Source organism: Ctenocephalides felis, unplaced genomic scaffold, assembly GCF_003426905.1.
Source record: "Ctenocephalides felis isolate EL2017-DRISC unplaced genomic scaffold, ASM342690v1 CF-g0.4_SCAFFOLD_00845, whole genome shotgun sequence".
Taxonomy (NCBI): Eukaryota; Metazoa; Arthropoda; class Insecta; order Siphonaptera; family Pulicidae; genus Ctenocephalides; species Ctenocephalides felis.
The window spans coordinates 91,253,451-91,265,147 of record NW_020536999.1 but is presented as its reverse complement, the minus strand read 5'-3'; the positions used below and the strand labels follow the sequence as shown (position 1 = coordinate 91,265,147).

General features: G+C 30.7%; 2 protein-coding genes across 3 annotated transcripts in view; one reads left to right on the top strand and one right to left on the bottom strand.

Moving 5' to 3' along the window:
- The window catches only part of LOC113375693 (MIP18 family protein galla-2-like), a 61,499-nt gene extending 53,217 nt beyond the window's left edge, over positions 1–8,282 (top strand). Inside the window, exons 2-4 of one of the 2 annotated variants that reach the window (XM_026615637.1) lie at positions 6,690–6,733; positions 7,298–7,443; positions 7,513–8,282. In XM_026615637.1, coding sequence (XP_026471422.1) covers positions 7,326–7,443; positions 7,513–8,141 — 747 coding nt within the window. In that variant the 5' untranslated portion in view covers positions 6,690–6,733; positions 7,298–7,325 and the 3' untranslated portion in view covers positions 8,142–8,282. Of the gene's footprint in view, positions 1–6,689; positions 6,734–7,220; positions 7,444–7,512 lie in introns of those variants that run through there. The other variant, XM_026615636.1, reaches the window with a different exon arrangement.
- Positions 8,283–9,027: 745 nt separating this feature from the next.
- On the bottom strand, positions 9,028–10,617 carry LOC113363319 (mitochondrial inner membrane protein OXA1L-like). The gene is made up of 4 exons (XM_026605814.1): positions 10,487–10,617; positions 9,514–10,428; positions 9,336–9,453; positions 9,028–9,274 (listed from the first exon to the last, which is right to left on the bottom strand). The coding sequence occupies exons 1-4, from the start codon at positions 10,544–10,546 to the stop codon at positions 9,096–9,098; spliced, it is 1,272 nt and encodes a 423-aa protein (XP_026461599.1). The 5' UTR covers positions 10,547–10,617; the 3' UTR covers positions 9,028–9,095.
- Between the last annotated feature and the right edge of the window lie 1,080 nt (positions 10,618–11,697).

Below are 11,697 nucleotides of genomic sequence, written 5' to 3'. Positions count from 1 at the left end.
CACCTTCGATGACAAATGCGGAATACGCAGCGCTTCAATTACAAATCAACCACAGATATCCCAAATAATAATATGCAGTCAGCACCTTCGATGACAAATGCGGAATACGCAGTGCTTCAATTACAAAATCAACCACAGATATCCCAAACAAATAATATTCAGTCAGCACCTTCGATGACAAATGCGGAATACGCAGCGCTTCAGTTACCAAACCAACCACAGATATCCCAAACAAATAATATTCAGTCAGCACCTTCGACCTCTTCGATGGATTCTTCAATGGATTCGGATTCAAATTTAAATCCCTGGCAAGTTGTGACAGGTGTAAAACGAAAACGTGCGATAAATGTAAGTGAGAATTCATTAAAATAAACAATAGATTCAGCGCACTACAAAATGAATCCTCTAACTCCAGCTCTCAGCCTTCCATTATTAATAAAGCATTGCTACCACCGCCCGTATTTATTTATGGAGTGAATAATTTTAGAGAAATGGTTGATGTTTTTAACAACGTTATTGATAAAAATAAATACTCAACAAAATTCTGGCTAATAACATAATTAAAATTAAGTGTCTTCGGCGGAAGACTTTAGAACATTCGTAGCTTTTTTGCGGAACAGAAAGATTGTGTTTCATACTTATCAGATTAAATCTGAAAGATCATACAGAGTAGTATTGAAGTACATACATTTCTCTACCGACAAAGAAGACATTAAACGTGAAATTGAAAAGCAAGGACATAAAGTACGTAATATTACTAATGTTTTGCATTTCAGAACAAAAACTCCGCTCATATGTTTTATATCGACTTGGAACCAAACACTTATAACTCCACAATTTTTAATTTAACAAAAATATTAAATCAAATATACATTTTGAGCCACCCCAAAGGTCAACCATCGTACAATGCAGTAGATGTCAATTGTACGGGCATACAAAAGCATATTGTAACCGGCTTTATGTCTGTGTCAAATGCGGAGATAACCACATAACATCTAAATGCACTAAGCCAGCTGAGACTGCAGCAGTTTGTGCCAACTGCTTTGGCCCACATCCTGCAAATTATAAAGGATGCCCATACTATCAAAAAGTGAGTAAAGTCAAAAATTCTGCAAACAATACTTCTCCAGTAAATAATAATCACCAATCGAATAATAGAAATAAAATTCTGCTAACAATAAAACCTACAGAATCGCCACCACTAATCATTTGTCATATGCCCAGGCTATGAAAGGTCAACAATCGAATTTAAACAACTCACCTGTTTCTCAAGAATCTACTTTAGTTCAATTTTTAAATGAATTTAAAGCTATGTTCAATCAACTAATGCAACAAAACTCGATAGTATTAAATATGCTATCGACCATCATCAATAAATATAAATAATGGCTAAATTCATTAGAATATGCTTATGGAACTCAAACGGTTTAACCCAACATAAGAACGAGATGAATCTTTTTTTAATAGAAAATAAAATTGATATCCTTTTAGTGAGTGAAACCCATTTCACTCAATATTCAAATCTATATATTCCTCACTATAACCTCTACCATACTCAACATCCAGATGGTACTGCACATGGAGGTACAGCAATTATAATAAAATCAAACATTGTGCACTACGAGTTAGAAAATACTCCAAGGAATTTTTACAAGCAACTTCAGTAACCGTAAAACTTCTATCATACGACCTTACCATCTCTGCTGTCTATTGTCCTCCACGTCATTCAATAACCAGTGATCAATTTTATGAATTTTTTGAGTCCTTAGGATCCAAATTCTTAGTAGGGGGGGATTTTAATAGCAAACATACTCATTGGGGATCTAGGCTAATAAATCCCAAAGGAAGACAAATGTTTAATGTTATTCAGCAACACAATTATTTGTGCTTGTCCACTGGTTCTCCAACGTATTGGCCCAGCGATCCCAGAAAGCAGCCTGATTTATTGGATTTTTTTATAACTAATGTTTATAAACCCATCTTACGCAGAAGTATATTCTAGTTATGATCTTTCTTCCGACCATTCGCCAATAATAGCCAGTATCAGTTCAACGTATTTGAATTTTTCTCGCAACCCAAGATTTTGCAACAACAAGACAAACTGGGAAATATTTCGTACTAGAGTTGAAAACAATATAAATCTTCAAACAAGGTTGAAGACTGAGACAGAAATTGAAACTGCAATCGAAATACTTAATAAAGTTATTCTTGAATCATCTAGTTTTGCAACACCTGATATTGCAAAATCGTCTCATTCAGGTATATCATTGGAGATTAAAGGTTAATAGCCAATAAAAGGAAAGCCAGGCGAAAATGGCAAAACAGCCACACACCCCAAGACAGAAATATTTTTAATAATCTGAACAATAAGCTCAAAACTAGGCTTAAAGAATTAAATGATTCTAGTTTCGCCAACTACGTGTCTAACCTCAATCGCTTTGACAATTCTATTTGGCGTCCCATTAAGTCTAGAAATAAGCCGTGCATCAGAAATCCACCTATACGAAATGATGCAGCCGGTTGCTGGGCTAGAGATGACAAGGAAAAAGCAGAACTTTTTGCTGAGTATCTTAGTTCAGTTTTTCAACCGCATGCAGCTGAATCTAATACATATAACTTGCACCAACAGCCTCGCACACCACACACTTCTGTCAACTTCAAGAAAAGATTTTACTCTCTGAAGAAGATTGTTTCAGTAATTACTAAACTGGATAGTAAAAATCTCCTGGGATTGATAATATTTCATCCAAAATGTTAAAGAATTACCAATTAAAGCGTATATCTTCATAACATACATATTTAATTCAATGCTGAGATTGGAGTACTGGCCTAAGTCTTTTAAAATATCCGTTATCAAAATGATACCCAAAAATGGAAAAGATTCAAGTATGGTTACGTCCTACAGACCAATTAGCCTTCTACCCATTCTGTCGAAGGTTTTTGAAAAACTACTGCTTGAAGATATAGTAACCGAATCTAACATACTACCTGATCATCAATTTGGATTTCGCAAGCAGCACTCTACAATCCAACAGTGCCACAAAATCGTGAATTTAATTCATAAAACTTTCGAATCCAAACAATACTGCTCAGCAGTGTTTCTCGATGTAAGCCAGGCCTTTGATAAAGTATGGCATGAAGGACTTTTAGCAAAAATTAAATGGTTGCTGCCGCCTTGCTTTCACAAAATTTTAGAATCGTACCTAACTAACAGATGGTATAAAGTTAGAAATAATTGTGAATCATCATCACTTTTTCCCATTAAATCAGGTGTTCCGCAAGGAAGCGTTTTGGGCCCTTTTCTGTACCTTACATATACTAGTGATTTTCCAACCATGGCGAGCTCTACCACTGCTACTTTTGCTGATGATATTGCGATTTTGGCTAGCAATGAAAATCCTACTCTTGCTTCCAATATCCTACAAAATCATCTCAATGAAATAGAAAGCTGGACAAAAAATGGCGCATCAAAATTAATGATACGAAGTCAACTCATATTACCTTCACACTTAATAAGTCAACTTGTCAAGCTGTGTACATAAATGAAAGACAAATACCAACCAAAGACACAGTCAAGTACTTGGGTATTCACATGGATCGCAGATTAACCTGGAAGCCGCACATCGTAGCCAAAATAAAACAAATTAAACTTACACTCTCAAAATTAAATTGGCTTATTGGTCGTAGATCAAAATTATCATTAGATAATAAGCTTCTAATTTATAACCATAATCAAACCTGTATGGACGTATGGAATCCAACTGTGGGGATGTTGTAGCAAATCAAATGTGGGACTTGTTCAACGTTTGCAATCTAAAACACTACGGACGATTACTGATGCCCCGTGGTTTGTCAGCAACAAAATCATACACGATGACCTCAACATCCCTTTCGTAGTGGATGTCATCAAGAATATCAGTACTGGACATCATGCTAAAATTCTTGAACATCCTAATGCAACTTTGGCTCATCTGTTCGATAATCCACCTATAAGAAGACTACGCAAGAAACAGCCTATAGACCTAATGTAAAAAAATTGTTTTCCATAGTCAATTGCTTATTGGAGCAATTACTACAATTTTTTTTTTCTTTTGTTTCTTTTTACTTTCTTTATTTTTTTTTCTTCTATTTTTTTATCTATTTTTATTTATTTATTTATTATTATTATTGTTATTTTTTTTTTCATTTATTTTTGTGATTATTATTATTATTATTATTATGTTTAATTTAGCCATATAACTCATAGGGTATGTAAATAACTCTGATTGTTATATAATATGAAAATAAAAAAAAAAAAAAAAAAAAAAAAAAATTATTTGATTAATTTCTATGGTGTATTTGGGAAATTTGTTTGCCATTAAATAATAAACACTATTTATTATTCACTTTAACCTAGAGCAATTCAGTATACTCTAACATTGCAAATGAAAACTTGTGACAGAATTTATTCAGCAAACGTTTGATTTAAGATAACTTTTAAACTGTTAGTGGAAATTAAATAGTTTTTTGGGGTGATTTATACAAAATTAAATAATATACAATATTGCCTAACAAGAAAATACTCTACAACATCTGGGAAAACTTGTAAACTTATTTTTTTCATAAAATACTCACTCAATATATATTAAATAACACACACACATATATATATACAAATATAAATATATATATATATATATATATAATAAGTAACATAATTTTACTTACATTGTGCATATTTCCAAAAAACAATTGTTTCTAGCATTGTATCATTTTCATTTATATTTAAATTTCCCAATTATTATTATCAATTTATAATTAACTAATAACAACATTTATATATCATTTATATAATTATTCATATATTTATATACAATTTAAAATATATTCTTTTGTTTAACTTTAACTTGACACTTCTTTACACTGCTTTATGAAACTTGTATTAATTCCAAACTTTTAATTACACATGTATCAATTAATTATTACAACACATTTTGGTTTAATTTTTATTATTCGTATATTATTATTTATATTTACAATTTAAATTCTAATTCATAAATCGTTTTACAAAAAACCACGTGCTACCTTCGAGATGGTCACACGAGCACTGTCATATAAATCTGTACTGACTTGTGCGTCCGAAAGGGACGGAGCTATCGCGCTAGATAAGGTAGGAGAAGGAAAAATAACACTAGCTATAGGGATAGACAAGGATGCAGATATAGAAAATTCACATGTGGGTTCAGGGTTGGACAAAAACTTTTTAAAAATTAATAAGTATTTAAAATGTGTGAATGATTAATAAAAATTATGGAAATATTATTTTTGATGAAAATTGTATATATAATAACATAAATTATATATACTTGATTTCTTTATACAATTTTGTTTACAGTTTTGTGTATCAGAATGTATTCATAAAATTATAAATAGATTTTTTTTAATATAGGGTCTGCCAAATAACTTTTTTTTTAGGGGGTACGACTTAAGCAACTCTACTGTGTACTCTGCACTCTTTACATTTCACTTTCAAATAAAAGAGTGAAAATATTTAGTGGTTTTTTAATAGAATTTTCAAACAAGAAGAAAATTGGCAAAATATTCAGTAGATTTTTTAAGGAATTTTTCAAAAAAAAGCTAGATCCTATACTTGTATATAAAGCGTATGAATGCATATATTTTTCCATTTATTGTGTACATATATACCGTCAAAAGTATTATAATTTCATGTACTTTATTTATATTTGTATACATAACTAAAAAAGCCTAAAAGATAAACCTAAAATGTATTTTACAAATCATAGCATATTGGCTAAAATAATCAGTTTTTCTAGAAAACCAATATTCAGATAATCTTACAAAATTTTAAAGATATTTCTAAGCCAAACAAAAGCTATTTATAATTCCAGAAATGGTGTTATTGTAATTTTTTCAAATATAAACAGTGTATAGTTTTATGGAAACTTTTTACATTGCAACCGAGTTACAAATAGAAAAATATAATTAAAATACGTTAAATTTACTGCAACATTTGAATAAACAAAACTTTCAAAATTATTTTTAATTTTGAAGATATAACAAATTATTAATAAATTTTGAATACATTATCGTCCAAACGGGTTTGTAAAAGCTTTAATAAAGTCTATAGTTATATATTATAGTTTATATATTTTATGTTTAGTTTTTTTTATTTTTATTATGTATACAATTCTTTTTATTTTAATTTTTGTACCGCACCTTGTCCATAACTGCATCGAGTTATTTTTACGGTTATGACGCCACAAAGAGACAACTAGGACGTGATTTTATATTTTTGAATCTGAAATTGTATAATTGAATAAATCATTCAAAGAATTCAAATAATATGAATACGTCATCAATGTTCAATAAAATCGATATAGGACAATACAATTGCATTGTTAATTGTCTTATTGTTACAATGATATTATATTAATTCAATATCATAATACATTATTATATCTATATAATCTATATATACTATAATTAATATTTAAAAATTTGGATAATAATTAAGTTGGTTGCAAAATGAATGTAAGTGAAGAAAGTATAATTACGATGAAATTACTATAAAAAATGCACAAGCATCAATTGTAAAATATTATAGAATATTATAGCATATCTAGTCATAATTAAATGTGAATGTTAAAAGCAAATTTCATTATTTTTAATATTTTGAAATTTATTTTCAGGAAGTTGAAGCGGTCGTTGTTGAATATTGCCAACCGGTGTGAAGGTACCTTTAGGTTTCGTTATTATATGTGAAGTTGGTTGTTATTTAAATATATTTAATTTTCAAAATAAATTAATTAATGAAAAATAACATTGCTTTTTATTATTTGTTGAATTAAGTTATATTAAGCAAAGAGTGTAGATTTATTTTTTCCGAATAATTTATGTGACTAATTACTGAAATACAGATATATTAAATTTGTGTGATGTCATATTTTCAACAATGTTAACTTTGTTCTATAGTTTGTATAAAAATGATGTATCTATCTAGTTTCATGGAACGAGTGGTTTGATTTATATTTATATGCTGCATATCTTTAGTTTAAATGTAATATGTGTTATAAATATAATGATATAGTATATAAAAATATTAAATTTAATATATGTACATATTCAAATGTGCAACTGTCAACTTAAAATTACTGACGCCATCTTTGACACTTCTGTCATAACCATGTTATGACAGTTTGCTTGCAGTTTGCACTTTTGCGCAAAAAATAATGTGATTTAATATCTTTATAATTTTCCACATTTACAAGTTATCTATTAATTATATTTTGTATTTTAGTTACTAAACAAGTAGTGTGTTAAATAACATGGAACGTGATGTTTTAGAAAATGTAAATCCTCACGTCTTTGAAAAGTTACCGCCACGTTTATTGACAAAAGACTGTGATAGAGGTTATGATCCTGTTGATTCTAGAGAGATTTTCGGTAAGAACAATATGTCTAACATTTAATATCATATCTTTTACTTTAACTAATGTATCATTTACCTTTTAGATTTGATTTGCACCATAAGGGACCCCGAGCATCCTATGACCCTTGAAGAACTGGGAGTAGTCACTTTACAAAACATACAAGTTGATGATGAAAAAAGCATTGTTAAAATTAACTACACTCCTACAATACCACACTGCAGCATGGCTACTCTAATAGGTCTATCCATCCATGTAAAATTAATCAGGACTTTAGCTTCTAGATTCAAAGTTACTGTAGAAATCACACCTGGGACCCATGCTTCTGAACATGCTATTAATAAACAATTAGCCGATAAGGAACGAGTGGCTGCAGCTATGGAAAATAAGCATTTGTCAGGGGTCATAGATCAGTGTATATGTTTCGATGATACGACCAGCGATAATAAAGTTATTGAAGATGTTGACGATGGTATGAAAAGACAAGTTTTTGGAGAAACTTATGAGTTGCTGTATAAATTGAATGTAAAAGTTGATACTGTGGGGAAGTATGATTTTTTGAAAGAGTCTGATCCACAATTGTATAGGGATTTTATATTTTTGGAAAATGTTAATGAAGATTTGGTTAATAGATTGAGAGAAAGGCATGTGGAAAAGCCTAAAGTTACAGAGAAGGATATTTTGGCAGATTTAGAGTACTTAATGGCGTGTTGAAATGATACTATAATTGGAGACATTATGAATGACTTTATATTTATACAGCTAAATATTAAATCTAATCTTTGTTTAAGTACTGCGTTTAATGTTTTTATTTTAAATTTGAATGTTCATTTACTTCAGGATTATGAACTATTGTAAATATGTGAGTGAATTAGACTTATTACAGTAAAAATTTGAAACAAAAACAATCTTAAGCTTAACAAATGTATGTTATACAAGTGACAATAATTTAAAAAAATAGATAAAAAATAGACAGATTATTTAAATAATATTGATATAGTGTTTCAAAATTAAAGTGTTGAGATTCTTTTTAAGGAATCCTTTAAATCTCTGACCTGAGAATATAGTTGAGATGATAAAAATCTTGAATTTCCATTTTCCAAAGTATCATAGAAAGTTTCAAAAATTGGACAATGTTGTAATTGGCAATAGATAATTACATGCAAATTTTTACTACTTTGAGTTAACAGAAGTCACAGCTAGAATATTGGTCCTTTTTTTATTTAAATTTCTTATATTACCAAAGTGATTACCAAAAATATACAAAGAAATTAATTGGCAAGAAAGATTCCCACAAGTGGATAAAGAACTAAAGGATAAAATTATTAACTATGCTTTTTGCAGTTCGAATATATTCTTCAGAGATAAAGAAAATCCTCACAGTTGTATTCCATATTTAAAGAAGTCAATTTAAACTGTCAGTTTTCCATAATTTAGGTGAATATTATTGTCCCAGTTAAGGTCCTAAAAATTTAGAAACGGAAGAGGATTCCAAATGGATGTTATTAAGGTAAGAGAGTTGATCTTATTATTTATTTTATTAACTGTATAAAATGACAATTAGAGTTTTATCATCAAAATAAATGATACTAAAACTGAATTATGTATAAACTTTATTATTTTTTGTATGTACATGAATACCACACATGAATTTCATGTGCAATACATTTATTGTTTAGTGCTATACGAAGTGGTACTACTTGCTAAAGGTTTTTGTGCTGGTCTCGGTTTCGTAGGATCGTATTTATAAGTTTTTTGAACAACTGCCCGTCCTGCTCTCCTAAAACGCATTTCATCAGCCCTTGCCCTTTCTTCTAACTCTCGTGTTATTTTCATATTTGTCCAGGCTGAAATCAATAATATATTTGTCACTTATTTAATTTAAATGTACAATTAAATTATTCTTACATTCTTTAATTCCTTTCACAAAACCTTTATCCTTCATGGGTAAAGATGTTGCAGGATGATGTACTAAGGCATCTATTTTGAAATATGCACGGACTTTTGGAATCTTCAGAAATGCTACCTGCAATTTTGTAAAATTATAATATTTTTGTAACATTTAATAAATTGACCAACAATTTACCTGTGCTAGTGATATGAAATTACTGCAAGTCCAGTACCACAGGATAGCCCCTGGAAAATTAACTGTGAATGGCAGAATAAACACAGGCAAAGCTCTCAATACATATTTCATTATCTGCATATTCTGTGCATTCAGCCTGGCACTATCCGCACCGACTTCTATCGTCAACCACATTGTGGTACTTGTAATAATAGGTAGCAAATAAAATGGATCTGACACCGTAAGATTTGAAAACCAAAACAAACCCCCATCTTTTAAACTTTCTACAGGCGCATTTGCCATGCCTCTTAAGCCCATGAAGAAGGATATGAACAGCGGGGCTTGTGCTAAGGGCACTAACATATTTTTTAATGGATTCAATTGTTTATCACGCATAAACATCATCATTTCTTGGCTGTACCTTGCAGCATCCAAAGCATTGCCGGTTTGCCTAGCTTCTGTCATTTTAAGTTGCAATGCTTGAAGTTCAGGCATGTAGTTGTTCATTTTGGCAGCATTACGTTGTGCTAATATAACAAGTGGAAACAATAAAGACCTCACAACGACAGTACCTAAAGCGATTGCTGCATACCACGGCATGTCCAGCCCTATATGTAAAAATTCCATACAATTCTGTACTAAGCCCACTGGAGTCCAACCGCCTAAACCTATACTGGCAAAAGTTGGCTCGGTGAGTGTTACAGCCTTTTCTACAAATTCAGCTGTAGGTATCGGCGGGGGCTCTGGGATTTTGTCTAGTAAAGATGTTGTTACATCAATTTTATCGGTGCTAGCATAACGCACTCCTGCAATACTGGGTATAAGTATACTGTTTTGGAACAATTTTGAGCCCCCATTGTGATGCCTTTGTTGATAATTACTCTTTATACTTGCTGAATGTAAGTGTCTACAGATTTTTGGTGTAAAATGTGTAACCTGTGGATAATGGAGAGGTTAGAATTTTAGAAATATATGAAACTACTGATTTATAGACCTTGACGTGTACGAGACAGCATGTTGTACCGTTTTTTAAAACTTCTAGGTATCGCGACATGTTTATTTTTTAGGTAAAATTAATATATTTTTTATTTATTTTAATTCACATTCTATTTTGTAAGAGCGATGCCAACATAAGGATGAGAGAAAACTGTCAAGTCAAGATCAAGGGCCATTGCGGCACAGATTCTCAAACTGTTTTGAAACATAAAAATTCATGCAAAAAGTGCATATATTAACAAATCAATTGCATTTCCTCTTTTACCTGTTTTTAATTGTTCTATTTATTGAACAATATTTTACACAAATTATCAATTTAGTCCCAGTGCTTTCATCAATAAACAGGGGGTTCAAAATTATTCTAAAACAGTATACTTTACCCAAATTGCAGCAGTGCGTTATGCAAGCACTAAAAAGTGCTTTGCGTTATATATTGAATAAATCTCGATCCTATTTTCCCGAAGTTTATGTTTTCGCCAGAAAATTCTTGCTAAAGATTTGCAAATGTTTCAGAATCGTTTGATTTGATTTTTTTCAAACAAGCTGCACCGTTTTCAAAAATTTATAAGCCTTTGATTAGTTTTGCCCGACGATTAGCCAAGTAAATAGATAAATGCAAATTGTATTCGGAAATGATGTTGGAATACATAAATTTAGTTAGAATGACTGGAACATAAGGCAAGCAAAAAGGATTTTCTGGCAAAAACAAAAACTTAACCTTCGGGAAATTAACAAATTCTCTGACATCATACAATATTTTCAGACAATCTACAAGATTTACAGATAATTATTAACATTTTTGGGCTAACAACAACATTTTAACACTAATTATTGCTATGAACGGACAACCGATTTCTGCATCTAATGTTACTTCAGAAGTTTCACTTCAATAAATCTTCATTGCATTCAAATTTGTTACAAATCAATATCAAATATCAACTTTTTCCATATATATGTTCCATTTAATTGGATCCCATCCAATTAATTAATCTCTTAATTACTGATCCGTATCCGATTATGTTTTCTATTGGCACAAATGGCCCCCCGCAGCCCCAAACTCTCTCCTAGGGCCCTGTTAAATAACACGTGTGAACTTTTAATTAATGACGGGGACGAAAAGTTGGGCAAAAAGTTTGTCGCCTCCGGAATTCGGAAATTAGCGTAAATTGAACCGTAATAGGAAATTGTTCTGGTTTCTGTACACGAAAA